At 32.0% G+C, this 17,566-nt stretch overlaps 1 protein-coding gene across 7 annotated transcripts in view; it reads right to left on the reverse strand.

Moving 5' to 3' along the window:
* Positions 1-2,108: 2,108 nt before the first annotated feature.
* The window catches only part of LOC105193321, a 32,363-nt gene continuing 16,905 nt past the window's right edge, over positions 2,109-17,566 (reverse strand). For 5 of the 7 annotated variants that reach the window (XM_039452305.1, XM_039452308.1, XM_039452306.1 and 2 more), the window contains 4 exons: positions 15,083-15,286; positions 12,926-13,117; positions 9,208-10,640; positions 2,109-6,475 (listed from right to left, as the gene is read on the reverse strand). In XM_039452305.1, the coding sequence (XP_039308239.1) occupies positions 5,818-6,475; positions 9,208-10,640; positions 12,926-13,117; positions 15,083-15,286 (2,487 nt within the window). In that variant the 3' untranslated portion in view covers positions 2,109-5,817. The remainder of the gene's footprint in view (positions 6,476-9,207; positions 10,641-12,925; positions 13,118-15,082; positions 15,287-17,566) is intronic. The other 2 variants (XM_039452307.1, XM_039452309.1) reach the window with 2 other exon arrangements.

Genomic DNA, 17,566 nt, shown 5'->3' on the forward strand with positions numbered 1-17,566 from the left:
ACTTGTGATTGCGCTCTTTGACCCGCGCTGACTCTCTTTAACCTATTTTCCAATCATTAATTGTATTTAAATTTCGAGAGTCCGGAACTAATTATTTGTTTAATCATTTTGGAATCATTTCGACATCACTTGAATGTCATAATGATTTTTTTCGCTTGGACAAAGAGACAGAAAAAGAGTATATAGAGGAGAAAAGGGTATTATGGTTACTGTCGACAATATAACTACTTCTATTATCTCCGTTATTAGGTGACGTATTTTAACAATTGCTTATGGAGTTATGCATTTAGTAGCCCGCCATTTTTTAGTGATGCTAATATGCCAATGCATAATAACTGACAGTTGTTATAAGGCATTTTTACTTTTGAGCACTTCTATACTTTTTCAAGGTACACTTTTAACTTTTAATTACACATACTTTCTCATTATTTTTAAACTTGAGTCTATTATCACGAATGAATGTATACTCGAGTGTTTTTTGTTATTTAACTTTTTATTTGGCTGTACACATTTCGAGTTATACAAAGTTAAAACAATAAGATGGAGTTTTGTTAATATGGTTTTTTAAGCAAAATTTTTATATTAAAATATTTCTTCGATTAATCGAATATCATTCTAAAATCTAAAGGGCGGTGTTTAGAAACATTAGAAACATTTTATGCTTGTTGTTTAATGTTAAACAGAGATAAAATGATATTTCTAAAGAAATTTCTAATGGTATTTCTAAAGTTTTCGAACACAGGAAAATTTAAAATCAGGAAAATTCTAAACAATGGAAAATTAAAAATATATGATTTTGTAACATGGTACTGTGTTTCTTTTAAACTAAACTAATTTTTAAAAATTATTTTTTGTGGATAGCCATATTACAACCACTTTTTTTCTTTCACCGATTATGCAGTGCATTAGATGTTTATAAATCACGTCTTAAATAATAAATATTTTATTATTTTGAGTCTGTCAAACAACACTTTGACGAATGTAGTCGTTCAAGTATCAATAGAAAATATTAATTATAAACAAAGTTATTCAATAAAATAAAAATGGGGCCATATTACTCTCTTCTCCTCTAATAATATGAAACATGCTCGAATTCTTTTAGAATTCTATTCGAAACCATAAAATACGTGTGTATTTAATATGAATAAATCGATTGAGTCTGTTCGAAATATACAAAATACTCCTAAACTTTGTAAAACACATATTTACGAAAGCAATAAACGTAGGCAATAAACCTAAACGTAAAATAAAATTTCGAACCCAGATCAAATAAACGAATTATTTTTCTAACTATCATCTGAGTTCTTTATGGACCGTTAGGTGATGTTTCACGATGTTCGACATCTTTCTCCACAGAACACATTTTTTAAAAACGATTGTTTCTACGACATCCAAGCAGTTATGCTTTACATAGCTCACATTTCATGGTTTTTTTATGTCGCACAGTTTTATTATAGCGCTCGCATCTTTTAATGAATTTTTAATCTGAAATAGTTTTCTTAGGATGTAATAATTTATAAGCCAATGGCTGTTGAAGACCAAATAGAGTCAAAACGTTTCGTCCAGATGTTAGAACACAATGTTAAAGTTTTAATAAATTGATATCCGTTAAAAGAATAGAGTTGTTTACTTGGTCTGGATTCAAAATTTTATTTTGTAAATACGTGCGACTTATATTATTACTAAAAGTTTATTAAACCGATAAATTTAAGGAAATGTTGCTTACTGCAAATCGTGACAGCTTGCGTATGTAATTGACTCTCGATGTTTTGTAACAGCGTATACGCCTAATTGTAAATTGCGCGTTAACTTTCAAATTGGCTTGGCTAAATTAGCGAGGCACGTCGTCCCGAAAAATTAATTATACATGGACTCAAGCGCGGTTATTTTGCTCGGCGCGCTCTGTTCGGCGATTTGGTTTCTATTTATTTTGGTATATGCTCTGTATTCGCAGTGTGCATTTAACATTAAATGCGATTATGACTAATAACATTTAACAAAAGAAAAATCAAATTTGAAAGGAAGGAAAAGAGGGAGAAGAAACCGAGCGAAGAAACGGTGAAAAAAGGATATTGAAAATGAGAAGAAAACAGAAAGTAGGGAATAAGAGAGGAGAAAAGAGAGAGGAAATGGGAAAAGAGATGGAAACAGAAATAAAAACGGAATTTCTAATGCATATAGAGAAAAGAAGCGATTGGTATATTCTATATAGAGATAAATGAATTAGTTAAGTTTAAAAAAAAATTTTTGGATAAGTTTAGTTATCCAAGTAGATTTAAGTTAGTTGTAAGAATGCACACATTGTATAATTCTAAGCAAAATAATAAACGTATATATATATATATATATATATTATTCCAAAATTTATAGTCTTAATTTTAACGAAATTCATTAACATATCATTTATTAAATAAAAATTGTTTTTTTTTATTAAAAATTAAGTATATTATCAGAATTTTTAGTTTTTAGAATTTATTCTTTATGAATATTAAAGATAATAGATCTTTGTGATTAAGGGGAAAAGAACTATAAGTTTAATCGTTAAATTTACTATACAAAAAATTAATGGATTATTTGTTAGTGGATTTTAAACTATTTTTTAACTATAATTAGAAGAGAGAAGAGGGGATCGTAACATAGATGTGGAATGGTGAACTACCATGATATCTTATATAATTGAATTATTAGAATTTAACGCGTTGGATTGTAAAAACAATTCTTAAAATTACTTCGTTATAGCCTATTTAGACTTGTAGAATAATTACTAGTCATTAGTATTCACTACGTTTTTATAAAAGCTGAATTTTGATTTTATAAGTAGCAAAAATTTGTACAGGTATATGTTCTTGACGTACATTTACATATATAATATTGAGAAATTTGTTACATATTATAATTTTTTAAATTTGGTCTAGCTTGAAAATCTTGAATGTGGTTTCAAATAATGTAATTGAATATGTGTGATGTAACGTAATGTGTATGGATTCAGCATATAAGTTATATTATGTACAGGAGAGGGTCGTGAGCAATTTGCATTACGAGTGTTATGATCACACTTGAGACTTTATAACCTCATAATAGATGTTGCGCAATGCTTATTAGCGTAGCAAAGAAATTATTTTTTAAAATTATTTTTTGAACCAATAAAAATTATTAAAATACTGTTCTTTTTTATAAATAAAATGTTTATAAAATGTTCATAAAACCTTGTTTTATAGTATTAATTAATGTGTAAGAACTAAGAAGGCTAATTTGTAATATTTTTATAATTAAAAATGCCTATTAGTTGTTACGTGCCACGATCTTCCTCCAGTCTCATGAACGCATGCCTTTTTCCCTCTTCAGGGAATTGTAATTTACGTTCATTATGTATACTTGATGAATTTCTACCTATAGAATAATTAATAGAACTCTGTAGTAGTTAATAAACTAGTGTTCATACAAATAATATCGCGTTAATATTGAATTAGTTTAAGAGAAATTAATATTCTCTTTCCTCTCCTGTACTCTCAATTATAAGAATAATTAACACAAAAACGATTTTAATAAAGGCAAACTGTACATAAAATGAATTTAGTCAGTTTTTACTACTAACTAAATACTCAAAGACGTCCTATCAATTCGACGTCGAAATTATCAAACTGATATCAGTTCAATGTCGATTCGATATAGCTCATTTCTCGCGAGTGATCAGTTTTGAATAAGGAAATATTTAACATATTCAAAATCTTGAAATTTGCAATCTTTTATTACATGATAGAAATTGACGAATATGGTGATTGATATAATTTTAAAGCAATTTGCTTTAAAAGCAAAATTTTGTTCTATCTAATGAAATATGGAATCGACCTCGTTGTTCGATGTCGATATGATCATTTCATTTTGATGCCAATTATTGAGATTTAAAGTAATTCTTGTTTTTCGACATTTGTAGAATGATGTACGAATTTTATGGCGAGAACAAAAAAACTATTAATTTAGATTAATTTTTAGACTAATATGTCGTCTAAGGTTGTCAAGTTATGATTTCTTTGCATTGTTCTTAATCTGCAAAAATTTTTGCATTTGAAACGAAATAAATATTCGAGCGTAAGAGAGAGAGGAGACAATGAAGATACTGCGTACGATAAGTGCGAACAGATATTTGCTTAATATAAAAGTTCTGCAATCTATATTTACGAAATTAGAGTCTCATAGACATGTAGATTGCACGAAGAAACATCGTCGAATTCTTAGGATTAAACTTATTACACTTAAAAAGATGCTGAAGGCGTAAATTTTATCGACTAAACAACGACTTACACATATACAATTTACAATGCATACATACGGTTTACAAAATATCAGTACGTTACTATACTAGTACATCAATTGTACGCATACATACAGATTTTTTGTAAAACTTTCGTATAGAATTATTTTGAAAATATTTTTCAAAATAATCACTTCCCTCGTTTTTAAATGGGGTGTACGAATGATGTTGGACACTTTATATAACGTATTCTGTTTGGCGAGAGAAAGTTATCAGTCTGTGCGTATAGGCAGCATAGTGAGGAGAGCGTTAGCGTGATACCTGTATGCGTAAATACATCACGTTTGAACTTGAGCTTAGAAAATTGAGCAGGTAAAATAATCTTTGCATTTCAATATGATATTAAATTGAAATCGTAATATATTTAAGTTACATATTTCTCTCAAAAATATTCTACCAAACCGTTCAATGATATTATGCAACAATATTATCAATAATTGCAACAATATGTTCTGATGCTACCTGCTTAAACTCCCTAGCATTATGAATCTGCACAAGCCTGTATGAGAAGGGGACTTCCCTGTAAGCGGAGTATATATGTGCGAAACAGACGAGTTTTTGTCCGACTCGATAACTTTCTCTTGCCGAATAGAGTATATTAATGTATTGATGTTTCGTAAATCATACATATGGTATATACATATGATAAATTGTACACATGTAAGTCATTGTTCATGCAATAAAATTTACAACTTTAACATCTCTTTAAGATTCTTAAATAATGATAGTTCGTATTTAATGTTGAATGCACGTGTACGCTCGATCTTTCTTTCGAGCTTTTTCGATAGCCGATTGTCCAATTTTTAAAATGTGCGTAACATCGTGGTCCTCTTTCGAGAGTGCCTTTAAGCGAAGGCGCTAAGGGCAATAGCCCGCATTTGGAATGTCCTTTGAAAAAATTGCATAACCCGTTTGCGTATCTGATTAATTCGTAAAGTAGTAGGACGGATACTTACGATACAAGTAGCGTGAAACAAAGGACTAGCAATTTAAGGCTGAGTCATGGCGATAGTTCGGGTCAACTAAATCCCCAGTGACTCCCTGTCCTAATTAGATTATAGTCTCATTTATAATATATTGTAGATAGGGAAAGAAAAAATTAGTAATCTTATTTAGGAGTGAGTTGCATCAACGATCTAGATTAACTGATCTCCGAGTTAATAATCTGCTGTTCCTTTTTCAATTATTTATTTATCAAGATGTTCTTGAAAGTACATTGTAAAATCTATGCAACGATGTTATTTATATAAAGGAATGTTTTTGTTTCATAAAATTGTCTAGATATAAATAGTTTTCAAATACATAGCTACTTCTGCAAACTTTGAATAATAAGATGAAGAAATATTTTTTCCTTGAAGCATCGCGTATTTAAATATCGCAATCGAACATCTGACAACTATTTTTTTTTATAGCAATTTAGAAAAGCCTTCTACAGCAGAAAAATTAACCGCGATCATGTTTAATCGAGATCGATGCAATTGGTACCCCAAGTATTAACGTGCTCGTTACAGCGACGTCTCGATGCTGAAATTTGTCCGTCTGGCATTTTCCATTCTATAATCTTCTACTCTGCCTGTGAAGCTCCTCCGGAAATTTCTATCGACACGAGTGACTCTTGGAGTACGCCTCTCTGTAAGCGATCGGGTCAAACCAGCTTGGCGTCTTCTGTTCGCTAAGTACCTTGGGTTAGCAAGATGACTCTCACGAGGTCTATCGTCGTACTCATTCGAGCTCGTTGACCATCTGTTCGCGCGTTCGGAGTGCAACCCGTCGTAGGAAGGAAACGACATGTCATTTCGATACGCTCGTGGCGTCTCCTCCGCTCTAGCGGAAGCGTTCGTTGGCTCGCGTGGATGTTTGCTGTGTAGAAGATACTGAAGTTCTCTTTCATGCCAATGTGAAGGATGCGTGACGTGCGGTAACGGATACGCAGTACTGTCTGGCCGGAATGGACTTCTGGTATAATCGGTTGGAAGGCATGGTCTTGCATCTCGTACGGGTAGAGATCGACTTGGCCGAGCGAGCATCGCCGGATCGTTTACAAGGGTGGGATCACTCTCTCTGGCGCTATAATCCCTTAAATTTCTCACTGGCACAATATCCTTTCCACCGAAAGGATCGCCAGGAAAGACTTCTTGTATCGGACTGGCGAAAATAAGTGTTCTACAAAGACAATATCGATTTATTCCACTCGTTCGATTCTATATTTTGGAGTTATAGCAATTGATAGTTATTTTGTAATTTAGAAACGGGACGGTAAATGTCATATTTATACCAGTGTTGAGTAAAATTTAATTAATTTATCGATTAATAATTACAACTAAAAATTTAATTCTTGATTATGATAAACTATTAAAACTTTTTAGTTGCTTGAAATAAATTTTAGACATTAATCAACTAAACTTTTAATTGATTAATATAAAATTAATAAAATTAAATTGTATGTAAGTAATTGTAATTAATTTAATTGATTAATTAAAAATAATTAACTCTAATAATTGCCCATTAAAAAATAAATCGTTATTAGTTGTTAACTTTAATCACTAAGAGCCTCTTTCACCAATCTCGGTTAAAACTAATCGAGAGGTTAGGCCATTGGAATTGACCAATCGCATTTGTTATTTCACATAACAGGCAATGCGATTGCAATTCCAATGGACTAACCTCTTGGTTAGCTCTAAACTTTAACCAAGATTGGTGAAAGAGGCCCTGATTTATAAAGTAAATTGGGCTATTGTCTGTAATTTCTCCAGTAATTGCTAAATAGTGTATTTTTATAATCATTCTGAAAGATAATCAATATGTACACCCAAGGACTTTGATTCTGTCCATGGGGAAATTTTCCAAACTGAGAAGTCGCTATCTTTCTACATACTTACAGTTCTTGATTAACGTAACGACCAATAAGCTCTAGTCATTTTATTAATTATGAACTGCAAGTATGTAGAAAGTGGTGACTTCTCAGTTTGGAAAATTTCCCCATGGACAGAATCAAAGTCCTTGGGTGTACAGTATTTTATATGCGTACACTATTCGAAACAATCTTATTCTGAATATTATATAATACTTTTACTTTTGACTACCTGCAAAGTTTTGGATGTGTCCTCTAAAACCTGCTATAACATCGAATAAATTACTGTTAAGCTATCATAATCAACGTCACGTATATAACAAAAGAACCTAAATTGTAACATGACTTATAATTTGTGCTTTTATTTTCATTATTTATTTAAATACACTATGATCATCTTTTTCTTACAATTCGGCCAAGATGGCCCACTTTGTTTTTCCATACACTGTTTTTCTTTAAATTATAGAAATCTGTTTTTTTTACTTTAAAAGAATTGTAATTGTTATATTATTATTGCAATATTAAATTTTAAAATTTTCATGTTACTATTGCAATATTATAATTATAACTAAGTTGTATATAATTATATGTATATATAAAACATATATATACATGTTTATACTAAATATATAAAATTAAAAGTTTTATTTATCACTTTAGAAAATATTACATTCATTTTTAACATAAAACGTGTATAGCCAACTGTCCCATAATACTATGGCCATCTTTTCCTTAAAATTTTGATAAGATGGCCAATGCATATGTTATAATATTTTGTTAATATTAGATTTCTAATAAGTGTTTTCTCTTTAAATTCAATAATATTATTAACCTTAAGATTCAATGAAGTGATATATCATTTATTAAATGTCATTATTAAAAAATAAAAATAAAAACATGTTTTTTCCATTTTGAAAAATTATGGCCATCTTACCCGAGTTTACCCTATAGCATTTAACGATAGCTAAACAGCATGGATTAATACAATAAATAAAATAATTCAACTAATATTGATTTGAATACCATTTCGATATGACAAACACATGCTTTTGGAATTGTTCGTAAAAATTACAAATATAAGTTTTGAAATATAATTAAAGATTAATAATTAACGATTGGTTATTTCAATAATTTTGATTTATTGGATAAGTTTAATTTGTCTGAATAATTGATTTAATCAATCGTAATTATGCTTATCATTAATTTTTGATTATTTTAATTAATAAATTAATTAAATCGATTAATACCTAACACTGGTTCACACATTCACATATTCCTTATTCCTTTATGGTCCGGTTTTTTATTATCTGGTTAACTTTCATTATCTGGTTAAACTTAACCTGATGTTTTATTCAATGAGCTTCACCCATGATGATGCCATACGTGAAGCTCATTGGATGAAACATCAGGTTAACCATAAGTTAACCGGATAGTTAAAAACCGGGCCTATAAGTGATAATTGCCTTAACTCCAAGTCATAAATGTTAACTCTCAATTTGGCGGAAATAAATTAAAAATTATTTCTGTAAGAAAAGTAAACAATGTAAAAACGTATAAAGTATTTAAGACTGTTCTAGTTTTCTTACATTGAATAGAATTCTAATATTTTATAAGAATAGAAATAATTGAAATAACAAGAAACAGTATAAATTTAATTTAAATAGGTTTTAGGAATACTTTTAAAAATTTGAAAATATGTTTTAATTAGGGTGAGGTTGTAAGTTTAAGTAAGATACAGGAGAGTATAATAAATTGGTAAAATAAATTGTCAAATTGAGAGTTAAAAATGATTATGAAATGATTACCAATTAATAACAGTATGGCCACAATACATCGAAGCAATACAGCCATTATGCGATGAGTAAGCAGAAACAAAGCACAGCGCAATGTTAATTATTAATAAGCAATAAATAATATCAGCAATAATAATTAATAAAGCTTGCTTATAATTATTGCAAATAATATGTATGTGCTTAGACAGATTGTCGAAATCACTCAAAATACAATACGACAAAAAAGTTAACAAAGTAATGACAGGACTTACCTAGTGCTTTCTCGTTTTTGATATACATTGCCATCATTGATATACACTTTGTCTCTTGAAACAAATTCTTCAAAGGACGGCATTCTCCTTCTGGGATTCAATCTTTCTCTTGAGCGTGAACGTTCGGTCATTTTATCGGTTTGAATATTGCAATCACTTTTCTCGCTTCTGTTGGAACTATCGGGATATCTCACAGCACGACTAACATCTTGTTCGGCAAAATTTTGAAATTCATCCGCAGTTACCAACGTGTATCTGCGCCTGTTTTGCTTTAGAATCGATTTTAAGCAAAAGTACGTCTTTGAATTGGGTAGTTTCCAACAGGCCTCGTTTGACATAGGATTCACCATGATTCTACTACGCTCTGTTTTCGGAATAGCACCCATATTCCTCGGGGAAACGGTTTCCTCATCGAGGGAGAGGGAACGATGATGAGTTAAAGAGGGCGGAAGGGAAGTCGGAAATCTTCTCTGTCGTTCGGGGGGATGTGGCCTTTCGTACTGAAGATTTGCCTCTACGTGGACAAAGCCAGTTTTACCAGTTCTTGGTAGGTCCTCTTCGTTTTCCAATATGTTCTCCAGACTTCTAACATTATCCTTCGGAAATGTACCTGTCAGTTCTGATTGCGATCTCAAGTTAGGTTCAGAAATGTCGCGTGGAATAGCCCGATGTTCTCTTTTGGATGTCATGTCGGAAATGAAATCCGCTGACGAAGTCTGTGAGCCTTCATTAGACTTGTTCCTAGCGACAGCGCGAGGAAGGGCATCGGTGTTGATCGTTTGCGTACTGGCAGAAATTCTGCCGCAACTGCTGCATCTGCTCGGAGATACATCGGCCTGAAGATCGTCCACAGAATGAGGTGGTACCTTTATAGGAGGATGCAATCGACCGTCAGCTGTCGTCCGTAGCGTCGCTAATTCACTCTCGAAAGTATCGTTGACATTGGTGTTCGTTGGCAAGCGTTCTCTACTAGTCGCAATCTCGATGTAGCTGCGTTCGTCCATCCTCATATCGTTATATTCGTTCGTATTTCCGTGACATGGACAAGGGCAATGGCATTCGCATGGCATCGGCGGTAGCATTCGCCTTGGATCGTCCACGTTGCAAGGTATCACTACGTTGCTCGCGCATCCAGCAGCGGCGTTATTCACAATAGCATTCTGATGATCGTACTGTTCGGCACGTTCATAGAGAAGCGCTTCGGAATAGCTGGGCACCATGTCAGTCGCAATGTTTGTTTCTCCTCGGACTTGCCAAGGTTCCTGTCTTTGTTCTAACCCTTCATTGCGAGGTGTTACTGGTTCCATCAGTAATGCCTCACTATAACTGGGCGCTAGCATGTAGGAGCCTGGTTGACTTAACTGGCTTATGGATGCGTGGATGGGTTCGCCAGAAGTCGGTGTATCGTAATTTACGCCAAACAGTTTGGTAACCTGACAAAGGACCCTTGTATTTATTTCACAGATTTTATTATTAAAATAATAATGATTAAAAATATTATTTAGAGATGTTTGGATGTGTTAAGTTAAATACCTCATCCTTGGTGCACGCACGCACGCACGCACGCACGCACGCACGCACGCACGCACGCACGCACGCACGCACGCACGCACGCACGCACGCACGCACGCACGCACGCACGCACGCACGCACGCACGCACGCACGCACGCACGCACGCACGCACGCACGCACGCACGCACGCACGCACGCACGCACGCACGCACAAAAGATGTCCAATAATGATCGGATCATTCTCGTAGGTTGATAAAGCAAGTAAAACTAAGCAGAAAATTCTTCTATTTTGCAAAATTCTCAATAATTAACGAAGTAATAATTATTGAAAATCATTATCTTAGTTTGATTCACTGCCAAATTCAAGCGCGACAGGCTCGCCTAGCGGCCCTGGCTATTACAAGCATCATTGGCCACAATATATCATGGCCAATGATGCTTGTAATAAGCGGCTCGCACCGCTCGCGGATAGTAAACATCTTTCTCCCGCGCGTTCAGCAACGCCTCAAGCATTAGAACCGCCGCGCCGGGCGGTTTTATTTTGTCGCACGCTTGACTTTGGCAGGCCGAACTAACAATAAGTTGATTTTCAATGATTAATACCTCGTTAATTATTGAAAATTTTGCAAACTCGTAGAGGACTTTTCTGCTTAGTTTGATCTGTTCAACTAACCTACGAGAGGTGATCCGGTCATATTAGGCACTTTGTGTGTATGTATGTGTATCATACAGCATACTAGTATTGAACCAATATTTCAGCAACATTGAATTGCAAGATTGCAATTTAATGTTGCAGTATCACTATGAAATATTGATTCAATATTAATGAGACATTGCAGCAATGTCTAATGTCTTTTGAATCAATGTTTTATAGACAGCGCAATGCAACATTAATTCAACATTGATTCAATATCTATTTAACATATAAGGAAATTTCTTCGAAATATCAATGTAAATATTATGTCATTACACTACATAATCCCAATGAACAAATTAATATTTTTGTAACATTTTAAAAAACGTTTTTCACAATGAAAAAAAATTCTCTCAGAGAATTTTTTTCGGAAATTTCCAAGCGGTCACCTATTCAAGCCGTAACTTTACCAAACGCTGCTTGACTTTTGTAAACTGATTCCTAGTGATCTGTAAACACTTTGTGTTAATACATGTACATAGATCGGAATTTTCTCCATGGACCTATTTCGTCTATCGATAATATTTATGTTCCTGAATAGTTCTGTGCTCAAGAAAGAAATCTTGGACTTCAAAATCAAATGAGCACAAACATGTTATAAGCTTTAAACAATAAATATAATTCCTTATACGTTGAATAGATGTAGAATCAATATTAAATCAATGTTGAATTGCAATGTCTGTGAGACACCCGGGAAAAAATTTTTTAAATATAATCGTATATAATTATGTACAATTATATACAAAATATGTCCATATGTATATACAATTATATACAATCATATATAATCGTATATATTTATATATAAATATATATAAATTATATATTTATTTATATATAAATATATATGTATAATCATATATATTTATATATAGACATATTTTATATATAAAAGAATTTTTCCCGGGCAGATTCAATGGATAGTAAACGTTTCTGTGGTATCTTTTTAATATTAAATCTAATTTCACGATGTTGTTGCAACATTTGCAATCTTGCAATTCAGTGTTGCTAACATGTTGATTCAACATTAGTGTGTTGTATGGGTTATTGAGTAAATATAAGTTTACATATGAGTATCGTTAAAAAATCAATTTAAGTAATTTAAGTTTTCTATTTGCATGACTTTCTATTTTTGTTTATTTTTGACAAAATAAAAAGATATAATCAATAACTTGTTCAATGTTGTTTCAATGTTGCAACAACATTAACAGTCAACGTAGAAAAATCAATATATAGATTTTCTATTTACATAACTTTCTATTTTCGTTCATTTTTTATAGAATAAGAAAGATATCGATAATAATTTGTTTAATGTTGTTTTAACATTGCAACAACATTAACAATCAACGTAGAAAAATCAACATAAATTTATTATTTCAAAAAAACGTTTGTACTTCAACATTGCAATATCTCAGCAATGTTGTTTTAACGATTTGTGCTATATGGGAATATAACGACTGCATTAAAAGTTCCAAATAATAAATGTTAACTCCACTTAAGATTGCCTTTACCTGATAATCGGCGTATTGAGTTTTGTACTCGATAATTACTCGTAACGGCCAACTAAGAAGTAGGGCGCTTAGACACCAGTACACGTAGCGATTTGTGAACCATGGATTACCAAGAACGGCAACCAGCATCGTATTGACATTGTATCCGAGGTCAAGACCTTCTCTCATCTCCATATAATCGTCACTGAGTTCCTGAAATGGCAAATATAAATTTTTAATGATTAGCGCAAGGGGCCCGAAGTTTGCCTCCGTGCCCAATTTCGCTACCCAGCCGATTTCAACTATTAAGTGCTGCAGCTTACTGGTAACTATGAAAATTTTTATTAAAGACGACACTAGACAGCTGGCAGCATTTATTTATTTCGCTCTGAATTATATTGTTTTGTTTGTTCGTACATAGTTTAGTATAATATTTGCTAGATTTTTAAGTCGAATTTCAGGATTTAAGGTATGTAATATTTTATCACTTGTTTATGCCTAATTTAAAATTTTATTTTATTTCTATTTTGAGATTCTGAAATCGCGATTTCATTCTAATATATGTTGTAGAGAACCGGTTATAATAGAAAGTGACTTTGTTCCTAATTTTACGTAGTTCTTAGTTCGCCCCAGGACGACGTTTAAAATACATTTTCTTTTTCATGTCTGTAAAAATCCTTAAAGTTATAAATTATTTTTTGCACATTTCAAATAGTTATTGTTTTATTATGTTATAAAAAATTTTTTGTGCGATGTTTGCATGGATCTTTGACTGCAGTCCACTTGACGCTACAAATGCTTCGAAGCGTTTCATTGATTAATCAGAACAAAGAATTTTACAAATTGACCAATTAAAGAATGCTTCGAAGCGTCTGTAACATCAAGTGGATCGTAGTCCAAAAAATTTTATCTTCTAATATTTATATTTGAGATTGAGACGACTATTTTTGATATTTTCATAAATAAATATTATCTGAATATAAAAGCTGATTTATAAATTTTTTAATTTTTTTTTATTTAAAACTAGGTGGCAAAATTTGAGACGCTTTTGTGAAATATAAACGGTATTCTAATATGACCGGAAAGTGTATTAAACAAATTTAAATTGAGAACATGGTCAAACTGGTCGAAAACAGATCTTACAATAATTTCTTATGTGAATTTACTAACATTTACAAATTCCCCCAAATTGCGCCGCATGTTTATCGAACATTAAAACGCAGTTGTTAAACAGAACTAGAAATGTAATAAAACAAATTAAATTATTATCGTGTGTAGGTCCGGCAAACATTCGGCATGCATTTTGGAGGAACTTGTAAATATTTGTAAATTCGCACAAAAACTTATTATTATTGAGCACTAAGATCTGCTTCCTACTGGAAGCCATTTTCTCAATTTAAACTTTTTTTAAAAATGGAAGAAAAGGATGTTTTTATATTTCAATTTTTTATTTCGTTTGTGTAACTTTTTTCGAAATTTTGACAGAATTTTTTAGCTAAATTATTAAGATACATACATAAATTTTTACAATTTACTGCATTTATTAGTTTTTAACTACAAGTCAAAAAAATTTTAGGGAGGACAAAATTTGGTACCTCACTTAGGTGAAGTAATAAAAACGTTTTTTTTGCTTCCTCTTTCTCTCTGTACTCCCCCTGTATAGCACAGATCTTGTAAAGGCGTCCACACATATGTAGGATGTCCTAAGACATTCTTTGAATGTCTTAAGACATCCCTTTAAACATCTTAGGACATCCTACATATGTGTGGAAAGCGTGCTATGTGGATTTACTTAATACCTTTTTAAACTGCAATTTAAACTCAACCTGAGATGGGTTAATTATGTCACATGCTGGAACTGTCCAATTAAAATCTAAAGTGAAGCATGTGATGACATTAACTCATCTTAGATTAAGTTTAATTCCATTGCAGTTGAAACTGCTATAATTATTGTTTATTCATGAGGGGTTGAAAATGCTATAATTATTGTTTATTCATGAGGGTTTTATGTCCAAGTTGTAATATGAAACAATAATATGATAGTTATCACACATATATATGTATGCACACAGACACACACACAGACGCACACACAGACACACACACACACACACGCGCGCGCGCGCGCGCGCGCACAGACACACATAAACACACATACACATACACATATTTCCGTACTTGTTCAGCGAAAAATCGTGATCGTGCCTCCTCGAATTCCGTAGCGGACCTTATATTTGAAAACGCGAAGCCCTTGGTAAGCGTGATCTTCGTGATCGGTATCTTGGCCTCAAGTATCAATTCCTTGCTGATGTCCTTCACTCCGCAATAGTCGTAATAGTAGTGGGTGGTGGCCGAGTGTGTGTTCACCCTCTCATAATAGACCTGTGGAGCGAGGGGGTGAGAGGTCGTTCGTCAAGCGCGTCCTTAACCCTTCCGCTATCGCGACATCAATTGCCACTATGTGTTCACAATGTACAGCAACGGAATATTTGCATCTTTATTGACTTTGATTTTTATCAGACTAGTTATCTGAGGCGTCCCGAGACTTTGAATTGCTATCTTGAATTGCTGTTTTAAAGCAAAGAATTTATCGTTTGGATCGATAAGGTTGTTTCATCAATGTGGATATATAAAGTTTTAAAATTGCGCTCCTGATCCTTTAAATCAGGGGTGGTCTTTTTAAAATCTATGCTATGTCGCTCTGCTATAGAATTAAGCAAAAAGAAAATCATAATTCTAATTTAATTGTTTTAACTTACAGACGTGGAGGTTATATTTATTAATTATTTATTTTTTATTATTTATTTTTTATATAATTTTTGCTTGTTTATCTGAGATTAGATTTAGCGCTCATTTAAATTTCTCTAATTTGCGGTGATACCCAGGATGCCACTCCAAAAATGTTAGACATCAATATGCTTAATTAATAATTTATTGACTGGCATTTTAAGTCCACTGATGAAGGCTCAGTGTAGCATAAAACGCAATTTGGTTTTTATAATTTCACATATATTAGATCTGCCAATTTAGAAGAATTCAAAATTGTTATTCGTGTATTAGTCCTTTTTCGGAATAAACATGCATTGATTTCTGTACCGTTTAATCTACTCGTTAAAGGTCTATTTATTTACCTTTATTGTTATTCACTTACAGGAGCTTGACATTGTCACATTATCATAATTTTACTTATACTTTCTTCTCAGGCGTTGAGAGCATGGACTTCTTCTATTTAACAAAGTTTATTTCTTTTATTGTGTTTTATTTTACACTGGTTTTAAAATAAATTATTACAAACTAAAGTAGACCAAAATACTATAAATTTTTTTATTTTTAATAAAATCTTAAATTTGTTTGTCATTCACAAGTTTCAATGTTAGGTTCTATTGTTGAAAAACTAGAAAGAATCAAGTGCTTTATAGTATTAATATTAACAAAACGAACGCAGCTACACATGCAAGACAAAAAAATTGCAAGAACGTTGCAAAAATATTTCATCGTATTAAGATAGCAATATTGCAAAAACGTGAAATGTTCCTGCAATATTAATGCAATGATAAAATGCTTTTAGAAATATTGCAATGCAATGTTATATGTTCTAATAATATCTTTGTTGCCAATATATATTGATATACATCTTAACATATAATTTCAGAAATGTTATATGTCTCTGAATTAATTTTTACACTCGAGAATCAAAAAATTTTTTGTCAAAAAATGCTTTTAGAAATATTGCAATGCAATGTTATATGTTCTAATAATATCTTTGTTGCCAATATATATTGATATACATCTTAACATATAATTTCAGAAATGTTATATGTCTCTGAATTAATTTTTACACTCGAGAATCAAAAAATTTTTTGTCAAAATATATTTGATTTATTTTTGTCTTCAAATTCAACTTTTTGAGGATTCGCTTTTTCGAGAAATCATTTCATTAAAATGTGGGTAAAAAATTTCATAATACTTTAACTTATTTTTTGTGTAGTTTTTTTAATTACGAAAAGTAGAATTTCTCCCCGTCCATCTAATGGCGATAACGCATATTGCTTGCGGGTAAAATATAGGACATCATTTTTTTATAATATTTTTGAAACGTTGCAGCAACGTTACTAGAGTAATATAGCAAAAAAATCTTTTCAACGTATTGCAATATGCAATGCGGCAATAATACTGCTGCAAGCTTTTATATGCTGCATGGGCAGAGAGCAAGTGTAAAAAAATGGATTTTAGTGGAACACAATTTCTATTTTATTATTGTTTTTTAATTTTTCTTTGGCAGCGCAAGTTTTTTTAAGCGTGCTACTAAGAATGCCTTCGCGTGCTACTAGTGATATGCATACAGTAGGTTGACCACCCTTACTTTAAATATTTCTTTTTAATACAATTTAATTAAAAAGCCGTAATTATAATTAACTTGATTTTATTGTGGATATTTCCTGTGTAATTTTATTAATAACACAAGAGCTTAATAATTACACAAGAAATATCAGCACTAAAATCTAGCTATGACCGTTAAGGGACTTTAATTAGTTGTATTTCCACGTGTTAGTCCATGTTCTTTTATTTCTTTATAATTTTTTAAGCTACTTTTGTGAATTCAAGTGTTCGCGCTTAGAAACACGAAAGGGTTAAAGAGGAGAGCATGTCCGATAAAAGGGC

This window comes from Solenopsis invicta, chromosome 8, assembly GCF_016802725.1.
Source record: "Solenopsis invicta isolate M01_SB chromosome 8, UNIL_Sinv_3.0, whole genome shotgun sequence".
NCBI classification, from domain to species: Eukaryota; Metazoa; Arthropoda; class Insecta; order Hymenoptera; family Formicidae; genus Solenopsis; species Solenopsis invicta.